We start from the raw sequence: 24073 nt of genomic DNA, 5'->3' as shown, positions 1-24073 counted from the left end.
TTATCCTTGTGTTTTTCACCATTTATTCTCCTTGCCATTTCTCTCTTTCCTCCCAAGACAAATTTGTGCGAGGGTCATATCAGGGAGTCGTAAAATAGATAATGATTCTTTGGTTGTGCATATGAGACGACTAGCCCCATGATGATTGTAGTTCAGCCCCAACATTCCATAATAAACTAAGCAAGATGGATTCTCGAATTTAGCCCGATGACTTGATAGACAATAATTAGATCTTGGCCCCCAATTAACAAACCAATTCTGCAATCTTAGCTCATCAGAAACATCTAAAACCAACTTTGGCCCCCAAATCCTCAAGGGGCCACCTACCCCCAATGTATCATATCAGAGCGGGCAGCGACGGGGGAACTTTTGCACTTCCGGAGCTGCGCGGCATCTTCATATCTTACCCCATATTACTATCGTTAATTTCGCCCTTCTGGCGCCCTTTCTTTCTTTACAAATATCCTTAAAGAATTCTGATTTGATTATTTGAGCTTTTCAATTATTTTATATCCACAAATGACGTCTCTTAATAAAACGACGTCTCCTGACTCGGCGCCGCAGTCAGAAACACTGCAGCATGACTTGACCTTGCGCGTCGCGAAATCCGTCTCTTTAACCCTTGGAGCTGACTCTCTCGTGGTCGCCGGTAGGCTGCATTCAACCCATGTACCGGAACCAGAACCTCTTTTAACCGATGCAGACGACCGTTCTCCCAAATCGGGCCGGGGCTGTTGCGGGCTACTTTCAAGTAAGCTAAGACCTTGAATCTTCCTCTGACCACCAAAGCCTAGCGCGCGCTATGGTAGATGTCCATCTGACGGGGCTAATTGAAATATTTATTTTCTATAGAACCAAAGACAAAGCATGTTGTCTCCCTCTATAATATCGTGGACGCCCAAGTGACAAGCTCTGAGCTTACCATCACCTACGCGGTCCCGGGCAAAACAAACGGCGTTACCATAACCCCTCTCACATATCCTCTTACCGATGAAGAAACGGTGGAAGCATCCAAATGGGTTGGCAAACTTCTCGATCTTGCATACAAGAATTCACAGCAGAGAAAGCGACTCAAGGTTTTGATCAACCCATGCGGCGGAAAATCAAACGCTGTCTCTTTATATGAAACTTACGCTGCGCCAGTCTTTGCTGCTGCACGATGTGAGGTGGATGTACAAACTACCGAGTACCAGGGACACGCGGTGGAAATTATGGAGAAGCTCGATGCCAACGCCTACGACGCGGTTGTCTGCTGCTCGGGCGATGGTCTTGTCAACGAGGTCTTCCAAGGATTTTCCAAGCGACCTGATGCACGAGCTGCATTGGCGAAGCTGGCAGTCTCGCTTCTTCCAGGTGGATCTGCCAATGCATTGACTTTGAACTGCTTTGCTGATAATCGCAACGTCTCCTTTGCGGCATTGGCTACTGTGAAGGGTATTCGTACTCCTTTGGACCTCGTCTCTGTGTCCCAGGCGGATGGAACGCGGTTCCTTTCATTCCTTTTCCAAGCTACTGGCATCATTGCGGAAGCGGACCTTCATACAGATCATTTGCGATGGATGGGCGAGCTTCGATTCTTGTATGGTTTCTTCAAGAGCCTGATGGCGCATGAGGGCTGCCCTTGCGATCTTGCAGTGAAGGCCGTAACTGCTGATAAGCAGGAAATGAAGGATCGCTACGCTAAGCTTGCAGCTCAAGAGTATGATCCTGAAGCTGATCGAATCCGTGTCGAAGCCGCCGAGAAGGACCCAGCTCTACCTGAATTGAAGTACGGTGGAATGTCTGGCGATGTCCCTGACGACTGGACGGTTCTTCCGGGTGAGACTATGGGAGTTTTCATGGCTGGAAATGTTCCTACTATTGGCAGTGACAAGAACTTCTTCCCTGCAACATGGCCAAATGATGGACTTATGGATGTCCTCACTATTGATAATAGTGTTGGCCGCTGGAGGTCACTCGATTTGATGGACGAGATCCCCAAGGCGAAGTTCTTCGACAGGAAAGAGGTGAATTATCACAAGGCTCTTGCGTACCGTCTTGTGCCTCGCCATGAGAATGGCGCTATTAGCGTTGATGGTGAGGGGCTTCCATTCCAAGCGTTCCAGTGTGAGATTCATCAGGGTTTGGCCACGGTTTTGACCAAGTCGGGCACTCACCTTGAATCCTTTGGACCTTGAGTGTTTTTCGTAAGGGTCTTTCAATGTCATATGTGATTTTTTGTTTCGGGTTGGTACATTCTTACTTTGTCGGGTCTTTGCCATTTCTTCTATACCCTTTTGCAAAGACCTATATGCTTTTTTTTGTTGAGCTTCGGCTGCGACTAGATCCCTGTGCGTGGTGGCTAGTTATCGCGAATTAGTACAGCTTCCTGGGTGTATCCAAATGTTAGAGAATACTGCTATTTATATTAATACCCATTTCCTACAGTCAATCAATAATAGGCGGGGCACTTGTAGTACTTCTACTAGCAACTGATGCCAAAAAATCCAACTTTTTAAGTGTATTCGTAGTCTCGCTAGGAAATGCTGTACATGGAATTGCAATGTCAAGTATGACATCTAATCATCAAAACCACCCCACTCGCCATCGCTGTCAACCTCATCATCAGGGTTGACCCGAGTGCGCACTCCCACTCAATCAACCGATCGTCATCCAGAGTCTCAATAGCTCTTGTCCGCGCAGGCTTGAACTGACTCTCGGTACGCAGCTTCTCCAACGGCCGTAGGATCAGCTCAATAGGAATATCACCCTTAATCTTGCGCTCTCCCTCCTCGCCCTCGAACTCCAGAACCTTCTCCAACTCGTCAATCCAGATATCCATAACATGATACCTCAACCCGTCTGGACCATGGGGCATGGGAATGAAGTCCTTTTCGAGATCCTCTTCAGGCTGATCGGGATCGAAGTTCACGGGGCAAAGTGGGCCCTGCTCAATTATATCAATGTAAGCTGAGAGATCCTCCCATTTTCCATCCGCCTCGCCGGTCTTGTCATCGTCTGCGGCATCGTCTGCCTGCTCCTCGACGCCCTTCTTCTGCTTCTTTCCAGTTCCCTTCTTTTTTGAGTCTTCGCGCTTGCGCTTCTTGCTATCGGCTTTTGTGCTCTTGTTGCCCTTCAGGAGGACCTCGAATGCGACACCGACGTAGCAACGGACCAGGTAAAGGTACTTGTCCAGTCGTAGACGGTCAATGGAGTGCCAGTCTCGGCCGATAGTGATCCAGAAAGCGCGCAGGAAGCGGTGCAGTGTGGCATGAGGGAGAGAAGGAACAATAGAGTAGGAGAGGGCACGAGCGAGAGCTTGTTGAGTGAGTGGGCGGTCAGAGTGGAAGACGCCTGTACATCATTAGTATTTGGTAGGCAAGACGGGGCATAGAGCAAGATATGAACACATACAGAAGAAGAGACCCTTCCAGAGCTTGACCATATCTAGGAGCTTTAAATCATTGCGCGCGCGGAGGAATGATGTCAAGGACTCGAGGGCCTTGTCGCGGGTTTTGCGATCTGAAGATAATTATTAGATATTTTTGCCCCTGATCAGTGTATGTTTCTTGCGATGTGCAAGATATTCCGGTGGATATTCTTACCGCTTGAGGCGAGGTCCCTCACAAAGGGAGTCTTCTGAATATCCGCCATGGTGCTGGTCAATTGCGGGTTCGTTGAAGCTTCAAGATGCGATAAAAAATAATTTCTGATACTGCGATTGGGTTTGTATGGTTTGTATGATTTGCACTGTTTGCATTATCTTATCTAATCAACCACCATATTAACAGACTCTTTCTGTACGTAGTAGGCGGTCTAGATGGCATGTAATACAAGTCTGATTTTCTCTCATCCTATCACTATCGCACATAAACATCTGCCGGACTCAAGACACGTGATTGGTCATGTGACCATTCTGGTTCGACCAATCAGCGTGCTCTGTTCCAGTGGGATTATGATTGGCTCAGTTCTGCCGTGTGGAGACACGACACTGAACTGGCTGACACACCCCTTCAGCTGCAACACCTCGCTGTCGCTGCTGCATACAGATCAAGAAAACACCTCAAATAAACACTTCTACACGTTGTTGTCGTTACTAGCCCGCAGGGTCGACCGGAACGTACGTTCTGCCTCGCTGGCAACGCCCCCAACGCCCCCGTCCATCTCGCTTTTCAACGTGTTCATATCACCCTTCAGGGTCACTGTCGATCAGGTCTTCGACATCCTTGAGCCTCAGGAGACGTAAAAAGTTCTCGTGTTTCTGCCTGGGCAGGATCTTCGTCAATCCATCAGCAACCATATCGTTCGTAGGTACCCATTCAACGTGCAGCCGTCCAGCTTGCACCTCTTGGCGTACCCAATGTCCTTGAATATCGACATGTCTCAATTTTGTGTCCAACGGCAGTTCGGATGTGATCAGGTTCACCGTCCGTTGGTTATCACATCTCATAGTGATAGGGCCACCGGGATTGAACTGAATCCGTTCGAATAGTCGTTGCCACCATTCGACAGTCTTTCCGGCGTCAGCCATGGCTAGCAGCTCAGCTTCAGTAGTTGACGTCGTCACTGTACGTTGCTTGGACGCTTTCCAGTCCACTGGTCCACCAAATATCTGACAAATATATCCAGATGAGCTCTTTCGATCAGCGTGGTCACCATATGAAGCGTCAGTAGACACCATAACAGCTGGTTCTGTCGCACTGTACTCGATTGCAAGGAATCTGGTGGTGTATAAGTATCGAATCAGATGATCAACGGCAGCATGGTGATCTGGCCCTGGATTCGTCATGAATTGGGCTACAACCGAGGCCATCTTCGACGCGTCTGGACGAGTCATTGTCGTGGGAAAGTTCACTGATCCAACCTTCTGTTGATACTCTTTTATCGACGCTGGCGACGCCATTAATGCGTATGGCTCTAGGTTTCCTGGCCGTCCAGGGAACTTCACAACATGGTCTGTGAGGTTAAACTTGACTGCCATTGCTGTGATGTTGCTGTCCTGAACGAGCCAAAGTTTCCTTGCCTTTCTATTGCGTATAATCCTGATGTTCAGGAACCATTCTGCCTCCCCATGATCGGTCAATTGCCACTGCTTATTGAGTAGATCATGTAGCCTCCTTGCGTCATCTTTGGATTCTTTTCTTGACGTAATCAGAATGTCATCAACGTAGAAGAACACAATCAGACCGTCTGTGACGAACACACAGGGATCCTCTGCTACCTGGTGTAGTCCTAGGGACAACAGCACTCGTGATGCTTCCTTTTGCCACAGTTTCGGCGCAACTCTCAAGCCATATAGTGCTTTAAGCAGTCTCCAGCATTTCCCAGCCTTCTTCACCCCTTCAGGGAGTGCAACATAGACATCATCGCCTATCGGTGAGTTTAGGAACGCGTTCACAGCATCAAGCTGTACTAAATCGAGATTGTACGCAGCCACAAGTGCGAACAACATTCTCGCTGTACGTGCTGCTAACGTTGCAGCCTTCTTCTCTTCAGTTGACACAGTTTGTAGGTCTCCACGCACACATATTCTTGCCTTATGCTTCAAAAGAAAACCATTCGCATCAAATTTGTAGGTAAACACCCACATCAGCGGTAATACTTGCAGTCCACGGTCCTTTGGACGGTCAACGATCTCCGCGGTCCCCATTTTCTCTAACGAGTCCAATTCTTTTCTCATCGCGGTGATCCATGCGTCCCTATACATGTGCTTAAACACATCCTTATAGAACCTAGGCGGCGGTGGGAGTTCGTCTCGATGTTGCTCGTTCTGCTTTGTAAACATATTGGTTGCAAAAGCTTGCAAGAACTCTGCTGGTTCTGGAGCCATTATGTCCGAATCTATCATGCTCATGTCCATCATGGCCATATCAAGGTCTGTCATCACTACATCATGATCTTCCATCACTATATTAGCGTATTAATAGCTTGGATCACGCTTCTGCACACGTTTCCTCTTCCCCTCAATGATATGAGCTGGGTCGACGTCTGCACGGTCAACGTCTACACGGTCTACCCCTGTACTGTATCGTTGCTGTCTGATGGGAAATGGAACTGGATCCACTCGAATATCGGTCTGACGTGGTATTGGTCGATCACGAAGAAAATCAACACCTTCCTGAGTTAACGACGTTCGTTCTGGAGTCACTATAGCGTCCCTTGAGATCACCATAGCATCTCCTGATGTCGCTGTAGCGTTCTCTGGTGGTGGTGACGTCTGCGCAGGTGTGTACGGTGGTGTAGTTGATGTAACTTCAGGGAAAGCTCTAGGTATTGCTGACGGTGTGGCTACAGGCGTCTCTGAACGTTCAAAATAGTCATGGCCAAGCCCTTGGTCACGTGCTGGAGTCGCTTGATCAAGCCCCTGAGATATCGAGGGATCAGGTGATGGTAGTGGTCCAGTTTTGCTGAGTTCTGTTGATTGCAACTCACTATAAACGGTAGCCTCTGATTGGCCTAGCCGGAATAGATCATCTGACCTATATGTCACCTGATCTTGAACTTCGTTTTGGCTCTCATCTCTCGCTAGGGCTTGCTCACTAACGTTATCCCTAGTCCTAGCAGGCTCGCTAGCAACTATAGGATATTCCGTTACGCTAGATTGCGGTATACTTCGCTGCTGTCCGGTCCTATCATCTCCATTCAGTGGATCCTCATGTCGCTGGCGCTGATCTTGTCTCTGTCGTACACCGAGAGATTCATCCAGCCCCTGCCTCAGCACGGCTAAGTATTCATCTGTTAAAACCACTGTCGCCTCAGGCAGTTGTTCTGGCATAGCAACAGGCTGATATCTTGGCAGTCCAGGGTGATAACGTCGTGTTTCATCGAACACAGCGTCACGTACGTATTCAACCTTGCCCATAAACTTGCTGTTATGTATCTTCCTATGTGGGAACCATATCTTCCACATATTTAAAGCTACATAGCCCACAAGAAAGCCTACTTCTGCTCTTGAATCAAGCTTCTTGTCATAACCCTCCACGCTCTCAGGCGCTATCCTGCAGTACACTAACGATCCATATATCTTGACATTTGCAATGTTCACCTTTGTTCTCTCTGCTGGCGCCACAAAGCTACGTGCAAGCTCCCATGGAATAATCCATGAGCCATTATCAAGCTTTGTTGGTGTACGATTCAGCAAGTATACTGCTGTCGCCTGTGCCTCGGGCCACAGTTGTTTTGGGAGTTTCCCCTCCATCAGGAGGCATCTTGTGAATGTTATTATAACGTCTCCTGATCGTTCAGCTGGTCCATTCATTATTGGCGAGTACGGTACTGTGAACGTGTGTATAAAGCCCATGAACGTTAGGTAACGTAGTGTATTCTCGTCAACTGATCTCTCGTTGTCCGAGTGCCACACTCGTATAGGCATATTCAGCCACTTGATGGCGAATGTATGAAACTCTCGTATACAGTCTTGAACCTCGCTCTTGAACTTATGTGTCTTGCTCCAATAAAACCGTATACCCTCAACATAGAAGTGAGTAATCCATTGATGTCGATTATAGCCTGCTGGCATTTGAATCAGATCAAAATAGACTCTTCCAAGCGGTCCGTAGTGTTTTCCAATAGTTCGACGTGATATTTGACGCTGCGCCTTAGCCAGCTGACAGACCTCGCACATTGTTGAGCTACTGGTGACACTATTGATCTTGTCCTTATTCTCATCAACACGTACACCGTCGACAAATTGTGGTAGCATGCTTATCGATTCGCGATAGACATGACCTAGTCGTCGGTGCCACACCTCAGCAGCTCCGCCCTGTAGTCATTTTCTCTTTGAGGTCTGTACAGCATATGCATGTATCATAGGCAGTAGGGGCTCCTCCCTCACTGTCTCCCGTACACACATGCTCATAGCATATTTCTCAAATGCTCGCGGATCTGTAGATGGGGCGTGACAGAGATACAGTCCTTGCTCTTTATCACGGTATGTGGCGAACATCGGCTGTCCATCACGTACAAAGCAATGGTTCCCCATATCCCAGTGAGCACCCTTTTCCTCCAATTTTGATACTGATATCAAATTACAGTGGAATGTTGGCGAATACAGACAATTTGACAGTGTAAACTTGCGTTTCTCACCTGTCACTGGGTCCATTCCAATAAACCATGCTGTACCACGTCCAACTGCTGGTGTATAGCCATTGCCTGTTCGCAGGCGTATAGTGGCCTCCTCAAAATCCATAAATCGAGTTTTATCATTACAGACATGGACAGAAGAGCCAGAGTCAATCACCCATTGGTCCTTGATGTCGTTGCCTGCAGAAGTGTGGAATGCTGAGTGGATACTGATGTCTTCGTATGTGATCGGCTCCACCGATGTTACAGTCATAAAGACATCCTTCATAGCATCTCCAAGCATGTTTTCAATCCCCTTCTTGAGTTCAGGATCCTTTTCCATGGCCTTGCGTACATTCTCAACTCCTTCTTTGGTGGGAATATAGCCTTCCGGACGGATTTCAGGTCTGATATCCCAACATTTATACCATCGATGAGTACCACGACCGCACGGGCATAGGCTATACCTCTTTGGCTTTTGCTCTGAGAGCTGCTGTTTATTCTCTGATTGTTTCGTTGCATTACCCGACTGCCCTGTCTTGTTACTAGGCTGGTCGGTTCTTTTCTTCTGTTGTTGGGTCTGGCCTTGCAGTGTTGGTTCATTCGTTGCGAACGCCGCTTGCGATGGAGATGTTGAGGATGTCGTCTGGTGATACTCAGCGAGCGTAGCACGCAAGCTTGCCGCCAAATTCTCGACAGTATGGGCCTTGTAATTATCCCGCACGTCTTCGAATCTGCTCTGCCACCAGATACGATCGACATCCTTCACAGCATGGATGAAAGCCAGTGGATGGAGCTCCTTGGTCTCTATTTTATAACCAATAACTTCTATCCTCTGCTTATTCCAGGCCTCATACCACCTATCAAAGGCTTGCAGTCCCATAGCTCTCTTAGGGGGTCCAACCATCTTCATACATGACCACTTACACCATGATTCATACGGTCTTGCACTTGTACGACCGAAAATCTCTTTCAATTTCACTAGCTTCGCGTATGGTGAGCTGAAGCCGGCGCCATTGATAAGGGTATGGTGTGAAACATCCAGTCTTGCGATGATCTGGTTGCCAATAGCGATTAGGCTAGTATCTTGCTGAATCCAAGCCTTATAATCACGATCATACTCATCCAATTCATCCTGGTAATATCTCCAGGCTGCGTTGGCAATCTTACGTGACTTTTTCACGTCTGGGGGGGTCGTCAGCCTCGTCCGGCTGCGCACCAGGGACCCTGCTTGGGTGCAGCGGTCGATGTGGCCGTACGGGCTTGACGATCAGGTTGAATTGCACTTGTTCTTCTGGCAATTCGGGGTCGCACACGTCCCATACATGATACGTGTCAGCGATGTTCTCAATCGATGAGATCCAGTGAGTCCAATTGGCCTCACTCTTCAGCATGACGCTGCTGGCCGTTGCGGAGACTGCTACACCGTCCATTGCTGCACGAAGACCGCACTCAGGGGACAGGGCACCTTATTCGGAGAGGGAACGACGACGTATGCGACGACGAGGTTCTTATGGAAATTCTGAATAGCTTCACTGTCGAACTAAACCGGGCTCATAACTAACAGACTCTTTCTGTACGTAGTAGGCGGTCTAGATGGCATGTAATACAAGTCTGATTTTCTCTCATCCTATCACTATCGCACATAAACATCTGCCGGACTCAAGACACGTGATTGGTCATGTGACCATTCTGGTTCGACCAATCAGCGTGCTCTGTTCCAGTGGGATTATGATTGGCTCAGTTCTGCCGTGTGGAGACACGACACTGAACTGGCTGACACATATATTTTGGCCTCAGGTGTCAACATTGTATAGATCAGACCGATGATTATCTAGACCTCTATGAACATTTAAACATGCTGATGCTGATTCATTTTTGAAATACGCTTGGCATCACCGTTTCATTATACATGATTCTCGGCTTGGATACCAGACTAGTTGGCATATCTCGATGGATGTTCTTGCGACAGTTGAGGTAGTATTTGTCTGGATGAGATCCCGATCTTGACATCATGACTGTACAACACTACCATATAGCAGTGGAGTAGACCTGATTCCATTTTTAGGAAATCTGTGGCTCAGGGGATCTGACTTTTATTGATTTAAAATCTCAATTGCACGAAAATTAGTGCCTTGTACTCTTTGGCACCCAGGTATTCCAGTGGTCAAACAGGACATGGTCTTTCGCTCTCCAAGTTTACCTACTCCCTCTCACTTGTGTTACCATTTCCAGAGTTTCCTTTGCTTTCACCTCCCACATTCATCAATATGGCTCAACAGGATGGCGATTCCGAGATCTCTGAAGCAAGCTCCGCCCCAGAAACGCACCGAATATCCCATGGAAGCTCCGAAGCATTACCAAAAGATGACCGAACCGTGTTCGAGCATATGCGTCCCGAAGACCGCGAAGAACTAGGTCGCATCGCATCAAACTTTCCTCGACATCAAATGGCTGATTCCACTCTCAGTGGAATGACCACTGTCGAGCGGAAAGACACATTAGAAGGCCTCGAGCTAGGTGACCCTATTCTTGATCCGACTAGCGACCAGTTTGACCATTACAAATGGGCTCGAATGATGTTGAAGATGATGGATCGAGAGGGATTGCCTTTAAGAAAATCAACTGGTGTCGTTTTTCAAAACCTCAATATCTCAGGGACTGGCTCTGCTCTACAGTATCAGAACAATGTGGGCTCAATTCCGCTGGCTCCGTTCCGTCCACAGAATTACCTCTCTTTCGCAAGGCATACACCACAAAAGCAGATTTTGCGAAATTTTGACGGAGTGCTCAAGAGTGGAGAGCTACTTATTGTGCTGGGTCGACCAGGCAGTGGCTGTTCCACTTTTCTCAAGTCTCTTTCTGGGGAATTGCATGGGCTGAAGGTTGGAAAGGAGTCTGATATCCAGTTCAATGGTATTCCTATGGAAAAGATGCACAAGGAGTTTAAGGGAGAGGTATTGTACAACCAGGAAGTTGACAAACATTTTCCTCATCTCACTGTAGGCCAAACGCTTGAATTTGCTGCTGCTGCTAGAACCCCGGGGAATCGCCTCTGCGGTATCTCACGGACGCAGTATGCGCAGAAGATTACCCAGGTCGCAATGGCCGTGCTCGGCTTGAGCCACACATACAACACGAAGGGTATATTCATATACGTTGATATCTATATTACAAAAGGCTGACTTACATCTGTCTAGTCGGCGACGACTACATTCGAGGTGTTTCAGGTGGTGAACGGAAGCGTGTCAGGTATGTCATTTATTGTCTCTAAAAAATCTTCTAAGTTACTGACTTGATATAGTATTGCTGAAATGGCTTGTATGTCGATTTATTTCGCCTGTATCTTTATTCATATACTAATAACTATTAGTGTCTGGAGCCCCTGTTGGTGCATGGGACAACAGTACTCGCGGCCTGGACTCTGCAAGTGCTCTTGAATTTGTCAAATCCCTACGAGTTTCTGCCAATCTCACGAGTAGCTGCCATGCTGTTGCCATCTACCAGGCCTCGCAGGCAATTTATGACGTCTTCAACAAAGTGATTGTCTTGTGTGAAGGCCGGCAGATTTTCTTCGGGAGATGCAGTGAGGCCCGTGAATATTTTATCGAGATGGGCTGGGATTGTCCACTTCGACAGACAACAGGGGACTTCCTTACATCAGTCACTAACCCATCTGAGCGAAAGGCTCGGGACGGAATGGAGAACAAAGTTCCTCGCACCCCTGATGACTTTGAGAAATATTGGAAGAACAGCTATCATTACACAGAGTTGAAGAAGGAGATATCGCAATATCATGAGGCTTACCCATTGGGAGGTACTGCTGAAAAGGACTTTGATGAGACAAAAAGGCTTCGGCAGGCAAAGCATGCTCGCCCCAAGAGTCCTTATATCATCACTGTCCCTATGCAGGTTCGTCTGTGTGTGAAGCGAGCTTATCAACGGTCTGTTGTGTCTCTTCCGCACAAGTATGCATGATGGTTTTTCTAACTATCATAGGATCTGGAATGACAAGCCCTCTACATTGACAACTGTCATTGGCCGAATTGTCATGTCATTGATTATCGGTTCAATTTATTTCGGGTATGTTGACAGTCTCTCGGTTAGAAAAGCTGAAAAATAAAGACGTACTCACACATTCAGAACCCCTAATGCCTCTGCTGGTTTCCAGAGTAAAGGCGCCGCAATGTTTTTCGCTGTCTTGATGAACGCTCTCATCAGTATCACGGAGATCAATTCCCTTTACGACCAACGACCCATCATCGAGAAACAAGCTTCCTACGCTTTTGTGCACCCTTTCACTGAAGCTTTAGGAGGTATTGTCGCCGACATACCAGTGAAGCTTGTGTCAGCTGTGGTTTTCAACATCATTTTCTACTTCTTAGCTGGCTTGGTAAGTTGCGATTCACTTTGGATGTAATCAACCATTTCATGCTAACAAATACTTCAAGCGCTATGAACCTTCTCAATTCTTCATATTCTTCCTCTTCACTTTTCTCAGCACCCTCGCCATGTCAGGAATTTTTAGAACCCTCGCTGCATCAACCAAGACTCTCGCTCAAGCTATGTCTATGGCGGGTGTTATTGTATTGGCAATCGTCATCTACACGGGCTTTGTGATCACAGCGCCTGAAATGGCTAAAATTCCTTGGTTCAGCTGGATCCGCTGGATAAATCCAATTTTTTACACATTCGAAGCGCTAGTCGCCAACGAGTTTCACGGTCGCCGATTCGAATGCTCTCAATTTGTACCAGGTTACCCTAGTCTATCAGGGGATTCATTTATCTGCTCTGTGCGAGGCGCTGTTGCAGGAGAGAGAACAGTCTCGGGTGATTCCTACATCGAAACTCAGTACTCCTACACCTATGCTCACGAATGGAGGAACCTCGGCATTTTGATCGGCTTCTGGATATTCTTCATGGCTCTTTATCTCCTCGCCTCGGAGTTGAACTCTTCAACTTCCTCTACAGCGGAGTATCTCGTCTTTCGGAGAGGACATGTGCCCGCCCATCTTCGGCACCTAGAGAATGGGGGTGATAGTTCGGCGGAAATCACTCCAGCTGCAAAGGCTCCTGAGAATGAAAAGAATGAAACTTCTGCTATTCCATCGCAACATGATGTCTTTACGTGGCGCAATGTCTGCTATGATATTCCAGTGAAAGGTGGACAACGACGTCTTCTTGATAATGTCTCTGGGTGGGTCAAGCCTGGGACCCTCACGGCTCTTATGGGTGTTTCCGGTGCTGGAAAGACTACATTGCTGGATGTTTTAGCAAAACGCGTGTCAATTGGTGTTGTAACAGGTGATATGCTTGTCAACGGCAAGCCACTTGATACCAGCTTCCAAAGAAAAACAGGTTACGTTCAACAGCAGGATCTTCATCTCCCCACAACAACAGTGAGGGAAGCTCTTCGTTTCAGTGCGATGCTGCGGCAGCCCAAATCCGTCTCTAAGAAGGAGAAATATGAGTACGTTGAGGATGTCATCAATATGCTTGGTATGCAAGACTTTGCAGATGCCGTTGTTGGTGCTCCAGGCGAGGGTCTCAATGTTGAGCAGAGAAAGCTATTGACAATCGGCGTTGAGCTGGCTGCAAAACCTGCTCTTCTTATCTTCTTAGATGAGCCAACCAGTGGACTTGACTCGCAAAGCTCTTGGGCTATTTGCTCCTTTTTGCGGAAGCTGGCTCAGCATGGTCAAGCAGTTCTCAGCACGATTCACCAGCCAAGTGCCCTCCTTTTCCAGGAATTCGATCGTCTCTTATTCCTCGCCAGTGGTGGAAAGACAGTCTATTTTGGTGAAATTGGAGATCAGTCTAGAACTCTTTTGGACTACTTCGAAGGCAATGGTGCTCGCGTTTGTGGATCCTCGGAGAATGTAAGTTTACTTCACTCTTTGGGTTATTACAATACTAACAAAAAATAGCCTGCGGAGTATATGCTTGAGATTATTGGTGCTGGAGCATCCGGTAAAGCCACAAAGGACTGGTCCATTGTGTGGAACGAGAGCAAGGAAGCGAAAGAAGTTCAAGCTGAGCTTAACCGAATCCACGAAGAACGGGCTTCCGCTATAAGCAATCAAGAAGTTACTCACCAGGACGAGTATGCTATGCCCTTCGCGTACCAGCTTTTGTATGTCACCCATCGGTCATTCCAGTCCTTTTGGCGCGAGCCCTCGTACGTCTGGGCAAAGATCATGCTAGCAACCCTATCTTCTTTATTCATTGGCTTTACCTTCTTCAAATCCGATAGCACCCTGCAGGGATTTCAAGACGTCATCTTCTCCGCATTCATGTTATGTTCAATCTTCTCCACACTTGTTCAGTCGATCATGCCGAAGTTTGTCATCCAAAGATCTCTCTACGAAGTGCGCGAGCGACCTTCAAAGGCCTACTCATGGGCTGCGTTTCTGATTGCAAACGTCATCGTCGAGATCCCCTACCAGGTCTTTGCCGGCGTTATTGCGTGGGCCTGTTACTATTTCGCAATTTATGGAGCTGATCAAGCACCAGACCGGCAAGGCCTGATGCTTCTATTCGTGGTTCAATTTTACATTTTCACGTCCACCTTTGCGGCACTGGTGATCTCGGCTTTGCCAGATGCTGAAACTGGTGGTACTATTGCCACGCTGATGTTCATTATGACACTTACCTTCAACGGTGTCATGCAAGCACCAAGCGCCCTACCTGGATACTGGATTTTCATGTATCGGGCCTCTCCACTGACATACCTCATTGCTGGAGTTACAGCCACAGGACTGCATGGTAGAGCGATTCACTGTGCCGCAGCCGAGTTGAATGTGTTTAATCCTCCATCTGGGATGAGCTGTGGGGAATATTTGAATCCTTATCTCAAGGTTTCTGGTGGCGAACTTTACAATCCGACTGCCACGAGTAGTTGTGAATACTGTCAACTGTCCAATGCTGATCAGTACTTGGCTGCAAGCAACATCTGTAAATTTCTTCTTGTATCTCGTACTTCTAACAATCAATTACTAACGACGATACAGACTACAGTGAGCGTTGGCGGAATTATGGCCTCGGATGGGTCTACATCGGCTTCAATATTTGCGGCACTGTGTTGATGTACTACATGTTCCGTGTCAAGCACTACAGCCCTACTTCCTTGGTTCGTGGTGTAAAACAAGGTGCCTCATTGCTATGCCGTGTGTTCAAACGTCGATCTGGTCAGACACCTCAAGGGAAGAGGCGAGTAATGGTCGTCTGGTTTGAGTTTGTAGTGTTATGCCGGATGTTACTACCATCTGTATCCCACTGGCAGTGCTAGGATATGAATAGTATCTTGGTAGGGATAAGGATCAACTCTTGGAAACGAGAACTTGAAGGCCTGAGTCCATATCCCAAGGTACGGAGTACTTGTATATGATCTATTGAGTAGCCTGATCTCGGAATTCCTCGAGTTATTACATTTCCTGACTTGTGGTTTTATCCATCTACTAAACTGCTTCATTTCAAAATGTTCTTGTTTTTCATCTTGCTACTGGATGCAGCAACCTATTAGTGCTTTATGCGCAACTCTAAGCAGATGCATTATGTCTTTAAGATAGCATTGTAGAGATGCTTCTCAGAGGACTCATAACCTGATCTGCTGCATCCTGCAAATAAGGCTGCCACTTTTCATCAAGCACATCTCTGATAGAAGCGATCAACCTCGCCGGCCTTCCCCCCAAAATACCAGCACGTCTCCATCCGCTTCATAATAACACAATAATATGCAAGCAGAATCAGTGCGCCAGGATGTCTCTGAAATATCAAATCGTAAAACTCGTTTTCCAGACGCACGCACCAAAGACCCAGGATATTCCACGTACTAACATCAACCTGGGTCGTATCTCGGTCCATATAAGCAAATGCATCCGCCAATGCACTCGCGCCATCCCGATAAACAGAAATAACATCTTCCGACCATGATCCATCATGCGGAACAATGGACATGAAGTGCTCCAGGTAAGGCAATTTGCTATCACCGACATTAAGCTCAATTTCCCAGGCATAAGCAAGGGCTCTTGCTGGCCCGGCTTCAATTCGATCCCAGACCTCGTTCAGCATTTCACAACCACATCGGATAAAATGCAACCACTGTGGGAGGATTAATTGGTCTTGCCCGGTTTCAGTTGATGGATCGTTAATAAGCAAAAGAGAATTCTGGCTGTTGTCAAGCTCCGTTGCAAACGAGAATACTATAAGTAGATAACCGAACGCCATTATAGCGTCACAGTTCTCTGCTGTTGGGTGATTGAGCTCATTGCGGAATATCGGGAGTGCTGTATCCTGGTGGGAGTATGCTCTTATGATGTACATTTCTCGCTGGGCTGGATATAGATGTGCCATGTGCAATGCTGTGCAGGCCAGGATGCCATGTAAAAGGAAGAGATGATGGTATGTAAGGTCTGCTACAACTTTGAGCCAGACTCCTTCTGTTTGGCCTGGTTTGGAAAAGCTCCGATAGGATGAATAAAAGTAGTGTTCCAGTGTTAGAGAGTCGATTGCATCGATTCTGTATCTGTTTCGCATTTTTTGAATCAAGTTCGATGCAGCAGGGAGGTTTTGTGGGGTCTGGTTGAGATGGGTTTCCTCCTTAGTGGTAAAATAGCGTAGCATGTTGCCTCTGAAAAACGTCTGGATTGGAGTTGGAGTCCAGTCCCAGTTTGGATCACCCTTGCAGCCGTGCTTCGAGGGCCAGTGTGTCTCCATGCGTTTGGTTGAGACGCATAGGTAGTCACAGCCCGGGGCGCGACATCTCCACCCTTGTTCAAGTGGAAGATATGACATGGGGAAATCCTGATCCTGTGGATCAGAAACATCTTCTGGTTTTTTCAGCTTGAAGTTGCTTGCGTATAAAGTATATGGCCTTCGATGTTCATTCTGGAGATGATGGATCTCTTTCAGGTGTCGAACGATACCACCGGGTTTTATCGCATGCCTACAACAGGTACATATCAAGACTTCATACTTCTGAAGATACTTCAACAGTTCTGCGGGAGGCGGGAGGTGTTCATCACGGCTATCTTTTGCCTCGTTTTGGGGTCTAGATGCCAACCCGCGACTCCTTGTGGCGGGCATGTGGAGCTAAGAAACCTTCTATATCTCCGATATTTTGAAACCAAAAATAACAGAAGGGATTAGAAACATGTATGAAGATAGTATATGGATGAGGGAGAAAAAAAGAAATGAGAAGGTGACACGGTGAGATGAACAAGGCAAGATGATAGTCTCCGTTGACGTCCCCGCTAATAGTTTCCCGTCCAATCATAATTCCTGAATCTGACGGTGCGGTTCTACACTATAAAAAGTGGAGACGAGAGAGTGCGAAGTATGTATATCATCAGGTATCAAAGCAGCCTAATTCCTTCTAACTGAATCTATCCGATTAAAGCTAGATTATGATCCACATTTTATTACGCAAATGATTCTAGAGTCTTATATCTCATATCTGAAGCTTTACTCTGATCTTGTCCGGAATGAGCCAATGGAAGGAGTCCATTTCGCCGGTGCCGTTCTACTTACAATAGGATTTTATATCGCTTCTATATACATATCACCTTTATTTCTAAGCTTTCAATATTGCGGAGGAATAATCTAACCGACTGAAGAATTTCTTGCTAATGTAGACAACGGAGCTTCAAAAAATTCTCAACTATTTAATGAGCCTGCTCCCCCATTTTGTCGCATCTTCACCATTGAATTGACTAACACTCTCACCTGGACACCTTTTGCTAGTCCGATTTTTCTTGTTCAAAACACTACCTACTACACTCTTTCAAATGTCCTCTAAGTTTCAACGCAGTGTTCTTGTCACCGGTGGCACTACCGGTCTAGGATACCAGTGCGCCCTAGCCATAGCTCGCGAATGCCCAACCTATCAAATCATCATCGCCTCCCGAACTGATAACGGTGCTGCCGAGACTATCAACAAACTCCTGGGACACGGCAACGTCCATTTCATGCGACTTGACCTCTCAAGTCTCTCCCAGGTGCGCTCATTCGCCACGGACTGGGAAGCGAAGAACCTTCCTCCGTTATACTCGCTTGTCTGTAATGCAGCTCTTCAATTTCCCGGTGCCGCCGAGTACACAGATGATGGCTTCGAAAAGACATTTGCTGTAAGCCATGTCGGCCATGCTCTCCTGTTCTCGCTTCTCCGACCATATCTTGCTTCCACGGCCCGTGTCGTAATTACAGCGAGTGGAACCCATGACCCAGCGCAGAAAACTGGTATGCCCTCAGCATTTTATCACTCTGCTGCGGAGCTTGCGCATCCACTGCCTAAGTACACACACGGAAATGGCCGACAACATTACACAAATACCAAATTAGCCAACGTGTTGTACATGTATGCGTTGCACCGCCGCTTCGTGAAGATCAATGAGAAGACTGGGAATCATTGGACTGTGAATGCCACTTGTCCGGGACTGATGCCTGGGACGGGACTTATTCGAAATGCAAGCAAAATTGAGCAGTTTCTTTGGTATAAAATCGCACCATGCTTGATTCCTCTGATGCGTGTTTTGATATCCTCGAATATCCATACACCACGGCAATCTGGAGAGGCGTTGATGAGACTGGCTGTTAGTTCTGATGTTGAGGGTATTAGTGGTGCTTATTTCGAAGGGAGAAAGGAGATCAAATCGAGTCAGGATAGCTACAATGAGGCTAAGCAAGAGGATTTGTGGAAATGGACTATTGAGGCGGTGGCTCGTGATGAAGAGAAATTATCATTTTCTCTTCAGGATTTGCTGTGAGATCCATACTTCTAGCCCTGAATTATGTATGCATGTGCATGAACCCGTGGACTTGAATTCCACGAGTGCATTATGCAGCCGGCACCCATGTGTTCAAGTTGTTTCAAAGTTTCCATTTCTTTACCCGAAGTTTCTTTTCAAATGGGGTTTCTTTTGAATACATATATGTACACGACTCGCATTTTCATACCTGCTAGTAACTTGGAATAGTACATGTAGTAGTAGTAGTATTATCATCATTGATTCAAAACTACTACCTACTAGGTAGTACCACTACCTACCTACCTACATAGGTACGTAGGTAGTAGCTAAGATTTTGCACATGCATGTGTGAACATTTGAACCTTCAAATGTTCACGTTGGAAGTGGTAGTCTTTTCATATTTCATCGAGAAATTCCACTGGTAATTGCCCAGGTGCCAACGGTTCAACTCAAGTGCTTGAACTTGAAGTTGTATATATCTGCCTCAGCACCATGGTATTACATACTAGGAACTCTTGAACTTCAATTCAAGTTTGAAGTTCACACTAGCAGTTGAGACATCGAACTTCTTCCAAAGTCATGTACAATTTTAATTGCTAGCCCTGGATTATCTCAGGTGGGCACTTGAGTGATGAATGTTTCAACTTGAATATTAAACCTGGGGGTATTGACAACAGAATATTTGAAGGCTCCCGAGAAGTGCACAACCTTGGAAAGGACTTTATTGAAATAAGCTATTAGGATTATGTAGTCAAAAGTTGGAGTTGCTTACATCAACTAGCATCATTGGTCTAGTGGTAGAATTCGTCGTTGCCATCGACGAGGCCCGTGTTCGATTCACGGATGATGCACATTTCTTTTTTGTCTTTTTGCAATTTTTTTTAATTTACAATTCCAATCTTAACCCGTTATCTTATCAATTGGATCTTCAAGGTGGACTATATTAAGCATAGATGTTGTTTTGTCTAAACTACTTAGCTACCTGGAAGAGTAAATCATAAATCGTACTTTGAATTCACGTATAAGCTGAACAGATTACTAACTTATAAGCTAGGTGCTATTAGGACAGCAGGTATCTCAACATTAGCTGTTAAATCAAGAAGCCAGCCCGTAAGTGAAATAGATCGTATCATAATCATTAACAGATAAAAGGAAGAAAGGGCAGTTGGGGTATTATGCAAGGCAAGATGATGAACGCCATAACGCTGCAAACAAACATAACATAAAGGAGGGTAAATGGAGGTGAATAAAACCCTGAGACAAATGGTCCAATATATGATACTGAGACCAAATGTCATACAGGTTTCTTGGAAACAACTAGAGCATTGATGACATGCCCAGTCTTCCAGCCTTGATCAACCAGAGACTCATGCTCTCGTAACATATGACCAAGATAGGCAATGCGGATACGCTGATTATTCGATATCTATTCCAATGTCAGAATTGATCCATCCAGAAATACCACACCGTCTTCCAAGGTTGGAATCAAGTATCAGCCCACGTGGAAAGGAAAGAATACTCACCCCAGCTTCCTGATGCACCTTCCTCGCCAGGAAACCCACACTCTGATTCTTCCCAATGAGAAGCACTAGATCCCGCCCACCATCACTCAACCTCGCCAAAACCCGGATCAAATCTCTCTCCCTTGTCTTCCCCTTCTCATCCCTCCTGCGCTCCAAATCATGCGCAGATTGTATGAGCTCATCACCTGACGCATCATCCGTCGCCAGTTTCCCATCCGATAGTCCCTCCATATCCTCCTCCTCTTGTCTCTCAGTCTCCGTATCCTCACCCAAATATTCCGCACGCGATCGCGAACCCAGTCCCGAGTTAGGAGCTATATTCTCCGGGTCGGTGACGATGCACTGAGGTAGTCGATACAGCACACCTTGTTCATCGTAGCATCCTTGACATAGATCTCCCGTTGGAACTGTGACGCCCGCTGCATCGAGGATACTTTGTGCTGTTGCGAGATCCCCGTTTTGCATCAGTGTGATAGCTGTTTGCACCGCGGCCCATATCTCCGCTTGCCCTGTGACCCGGGTTTCGAAGAATTCGCGCCGTTCGCGATCTAGAGCTGCTCGAGTCCAGATTCGTCGCTTGCTACTCCATTTGTGTGGACGGATCGGCGCGTTATAGTGCTGATCGAGTGGGAGGTTTGGGTTCCGTGTGTGGCGGGATTGGCGGTGGGTTGCTTGGGTCGGTGAGGGGTCGGTTGTGTTCAAATTGGGACTTGTTATGTGTTCTTGGGTTGAGGGTCTGGAGTCATGGTCATCGTGATTACGCGATGCAGTTGAGGCGCAGCAGCCCTGGAGTTATTTATTAGTTATCTCTGGGTATGAGGATATTTGTGATGCTGGGTTCGGTGGGTTTGGGGTAGGTCGTGTGACGGGGGAATGTGCCGATGAAGCTGGGGTATTCTGGTTGATTTTGTCTGCGGTTTTTTTTGTATCCGTCTTGTAGATGGCAGGAATATGTATTCTCTCATCTGAAGAGGGAAAGGACTTACCATCTTGGTGGCAGTATAGATACTCCATAAGTTGGAGGAGGGGAAATCAAGAGGGGCCGTAATCTGGTGGAGTTAAAAGCTTTGTAACGGGATGAGCCGTGATCCTGAACCGAGGGTGACCCTTGAACGGAATCAAATAGAGGGATGAAAGTTATTATCGGTAGGTACTTTGAAATGTAAGGCTTCAGGCTTGGAGCTACTGTAGTAGTCGGGATGAAACATCCAGTGCCCAGACATTCCAAGGCTCTAAGCTTTGGTAGAAGGATTTACGTCAAGCTTGATTCGCTTCTAGTTACACAGGTTGATTTATCCCTGGTTGCAATGCTTCATACCATGCAATAGATATGTCGGTATCTGATATAATAATAATTAATATCTAATTTCATTCTTCATCCTCGTCGTCACTGCCAAAGATCGCCTTGAAGATGGCATCCCCAGGTCGTTCCACTTCGATCGCGGCATTATGCTCAGGCTCCACTGGGGCAGGTTTCGGCTTCTCTTCCGAATTCACAGGTTGACGACCAGATTCAATCAAAATCATGTTCATCACTTCGTGAGAGATCAAATCTCTGGGACCGGACGGGGTCTCGTATCCGCCTGATTGGAAGCGAGTACCAGGTCCCTTAGTGTCACTAGAGGACCCACCGGGGTCAAGCTGAACATGATCGGGTGGCTTGATATTGAAACGTTTACAGAGTAAGCGGGTGGGGAAAAAGGAAGTCGTCCTTCGGGTTAATTGACCAAACATGCCAATCTTGGCTGCAGCCACTGCCGGATCATCGGGTTTCTCAGAGGGCCGAGTAAGAGGGGAATCGGACGAGTCGGGTGCATCGGAGGCAAGCTTGGGACCTGAGGAGGCCGAAGTAAATCGGGATGCCATGACACCCGAGATGGGTTTGAATACTTCGGCAGCCCGAGCAAATTCTTGCATCTCTGTTACCCAATCGTCGGTGCTGGATCCTGGCAATCGGTCTGGGAGGGTATCGCGGAGACCGGCTCGAATCTCGATAAAAGTCCGATATCGAGCGCGCTTGGCTTCATCTTCGGCGTAAGGCATCCATCCACTGACACCTCGAGTCAGCGCTTGCACAGCAGTTTGTTTGTCTAGGTTGGGAACAAGGTCCCACAGATCTCGGCGTCGGTCGGCTTCCGATAGTTCATAGCCCTTCGGCGCCTTTTCACCCATAGCCTGTGGCAGATTGGTATTTCCGGTGAGTTTGACGATGCGCTCGCGAGCTTCTGGTGTCATCCAATCGAAAATAGATTTGCCTGGGAGCTGAGCTTCACCCAGGACGGCAGCTCTCGAGGTAGGGTTTAGAGAAGATGATTTGGCTGCATCTGCTGTAGACACATACTCTGCGCGCTCGGTTGCAGCTTTTCGTGAAGATTTCCAACCCTCAGGAATATGTGGAGGTTCGTATTTCTTGTCAGAAATGGAGAGGCCTGAAAGACTATCTGCGAGAACGAACCCATCCAGGGGCAATCGTCCATCGCGACATTTCCTGAACCCTCCAGCGTTGCGCGCAGCAACAACTTTTTTAGATATAAAAACGGGCTTGGCGTTAAGTAAAGGATTTGCGGAAGTAATTGCGGGCTTCAACTCCTTGGCCTTCTTTTTCTTGCCCCCGATGGTTTTGTTGTATGATATTTGCGGACCAAGAGAGTAGGGATCTTCATCATCAGACCCAGTATCATTGAGAATGCCCACACCAAAGCCTGATCGTTGCGGTTTTTTGGCTGTTTTCTTCTTGGTAGACAAGCGATCCCCAAAAAACGAGTCTGATTCTTCCTCCTCCTCCCGGTTGGCCTGGTCAGGCTTCTCAAGCTGGGCCTCACCCGCAAAGCCTAGACCCTTGTGATCTGTTTTGCGGACGAATGCGACCATTGGCGGATTCTCAGGTGCGAAGAGGTATGTCTCCTCCGGAGCACCTGCCGTGGCCTTCACCTCCAGATTGGCTTTGCGCCGTACTTTCGGCCCAATACCTTGTCCTTCCCTCCAGCCCATCTTTTTCAATAATTTCACACCCATTGTTTCGCCGCCCGTCTTAAGCAAGTCCATCAGACCTGCCCTCCGTGTAGCATCCGCTTCGGTGGAACCAAAGCCCGCAAACCCTTCGGTTGTGTTTAGGTTGCGCGATTCCTCCTGCTCCCTCAAATCCTCCTCGTCCATGAAATCCTCCGGTCGTTGTTCAGGGCGTTTCGCATCTCGGGCGCGATTCTGCCGAGACGAGACGAAGGTCGCGGGGGTCCATCCCTCTTTCGAGCCGACGGTATTGAAGTACCTGCAAGTTGTAAGTATATTTCATGATCTGACCCAGCCGAGACGAACTTACCCAGCACTGAACCCGCCAGTGAAGGCACCGTGTAGTCGTTTCCTTCCGCGTTCATCGGTCACCTCTTGCTTCCAGATGGGTTGGTAGGAGCCATCATCGCGGGATCCTTCTTCTAGTGGTGGCAGAGGAGTGCCGTAGACTGCATAGGGAGAATGGGAATGCTCCGTCTCAAAGACGGCGCGAGGGCGCTTTGTGGCCATGCTTTGGAAGACAGGAGGTTCATGTCAAGCTCCTGTTAAGTTCTTGGCAGTCATTGTCGGGAGCAGAACCAATAGGAAAGCGGAGTTGATGATTTCGGACTCTCCAATGGATTATATTCTTTACAACATAGTTCTATAATAGACATAATATTGATAACATCTAATTTATCTAAATATCATACTGATACCGCATTCTGAAATATATTAAAGAAAATGATCAACTATCTATGTGAATATTCATTGAAT

General features: G+C 47.2%; 9 protein-coding genes across 9 annotated transcripts; 3 read left to right on the top strand and 6 right to left on the bottom strand.

The window, feature by feature from the left end:
• Positions 1-519: 519 nt before the first annotated feature.
• On the top strand, positions 520-2177 carry N7483_003322 (uncharacterized protein; the record flags this gene model as incomplete). Its single annotated transcript, XM_057086759.1, has 3 exons — positions 520-649; positions 704-751; positions 853-2177. The coding sequence occupies 3 exons, from the start codon at positions 520-522 to the stop codon at positions 2175-2177; spliced, it is 1503 nt and encodes a 500-aa protein (XP_056946588.1).
• A 381-nt stretch (positions 2178-2558) lies between these two features.
• N7483_003321 (ribosomal RNA processing 1 family protein) lies at positions 2559-3633 on the bottom strand (the record flags this gene model as incomplete). Its single annotated transcript, XM_057086758.1, has 4 exons — positions 2559-2589; positions 2634-3333; positions 3394-3501; positions 3585-3633. 4 exons carry the CDS (start codon positions 3631-3633, stop codon positions 2559-2561), a joined length of 888 nt encoding a protein of 295 aa, XP_056946587.1.
• A 2266-nt stretch (positions 3634-5899) lies between these two features.
• N7483_003320 (uncharacterized protein) lies at positions 5900-6615 on the bottom strand (the record flags this gene model as incomplete). Its single annotated transcript, XM_057086757.1, has 2 exons — positions 5900-6518; positions 6575-6615. The coding sequence occupies 2 exons, from the start codon at positions 6613-6615 to the stop codon at positions 5900-5902; spliced, it is 660 nt and encodes a 219-aa protein (XP_056946586.1).
• A 1886-nt stretch (positions 6616-8501) lies between these two features.
• N7483_003319 (uncharacterized protein) lies at positions 8502-9473 on the bottom strand (the record flags this gene model as incomplete). Its single annotated transcript, XM_057086756.1, has 3 exons — positions 8502-8533; positions 8566-9185; positions 9211-9473. 3 exons carry the CDS (start codon positions 9471-9473, stop codon positions 8502-8504), a joined length of 915 nt encoding a protein of 304 aa, XP_056946585.1.
• An 837-nt stretch (positions 9474-10310) lies between these two features.
• N7483_003318 (uncharacterized protein) lies at positions 10311-15257 on the top strand (the record flags this gene model as incomplete). Its single annotated transcript, XM_057086755.1, has 10 exons — positions 10311-11184; positions 11241-11292; positions 11345-11361; positions 11414-11984; positions 12040-12123; positions 12184-12433; positions 12492-13919; positions 13968-14994; positions 15051-15169; positions 15243-15257. The coding sequence occupies 10 exons, from the start codon at positions 10311-10313 to the stop codon at positions 15255-15257; spliced, it is 4437 nt and encodes a 1478-aa protein (XP_056946584.1).
• A 424-nt stretch (positions 15258-15681) lies between these two features.
• N7483_003317 (uncharacterized protein) lies at positions 15682-17124 on the bottom strand (the record flags this gene model as incomplete). The annotated part of the gene is made up of 1 exon (XM_057086754.1): positions 15682-17124. One exon carries the CDS (start codon positions 17122-17124, stop codon positions 15682-15684), a length of 1443 nt encoding a protein of 480 aa, XP_056946583.1.
• Positions 17125-17825: 701 nt separating this feature from the next.
• N7483_003316 (uncharacterized protein) lies at positions 17826-18803 on the top strand (the record flags this gene model as incomplete). The annotated part of the gene is made up of 1 exon (XM_057086753.1): positions 17826-18803. One exon carries the CDS (start codon positions 17826-17828, stop codon positions 18801-18803), a length of 978 nt encoding a protein of 325 aa, XP_056946582.1.
• Positions 18804-20079: 1276 nt separating this feature from the next.
• On the bottom strand, positions 20080-21297 carry N7483_003315 (uncharacterized protein; the record flags this gene model as incomplete). The annotated part of the gene is made up of 3 exons (XM_057086752.1): positions 20080-20211; positions 20309-21094; positions 21295-21297. 3 exons carry the CDS (start codon positions 21295-21297, stop codon positions 20080-20082), a joined length of 921 nt encoding a protein of 306 aa, XP_056946581.1.
• A 379-nt stretch (positions 21298-21676) lies between these two features.
• On the bottom strand, positions 21677-23827 carry N7483_003314 (uncharacterized protein; the record flags this gene model as incomplete). The annotated part of the gene is made up of 2 exons (XM_057086751.1): positions 21677-23576; positions 23628-23827. 2 exons carry the CDS (start codon positions 23825-23827, stop codon positions 21677-21679), a joined length of 2100 nt encoding a protein of 699 aa, XP_056946580.1.
• Between the last annotated feature and the right edge of the window lie 246 nt (positions 23828-24073).

The sequence above is a fragment of the Penicillium malachiteum genome (assembly GCF_028827825.1).
Source record: "Penicillium malachiteum strain IBT 17515 chromosome Unknown utg000002l:1.0-8849297.0:1.0-8852440.0, whole genome shotgun sequence".
NCBI lineage: Eukaryota > Fungi > Ascomycota > Eurotiomycetes > Eurotiales > Aspergillaceae > Penicillium > Penicillium malachiteum.
Note: the sequence above shows the minus strand (reverse complement) of the source record. Positions and strands in the feature narration are given on the sequence as shown.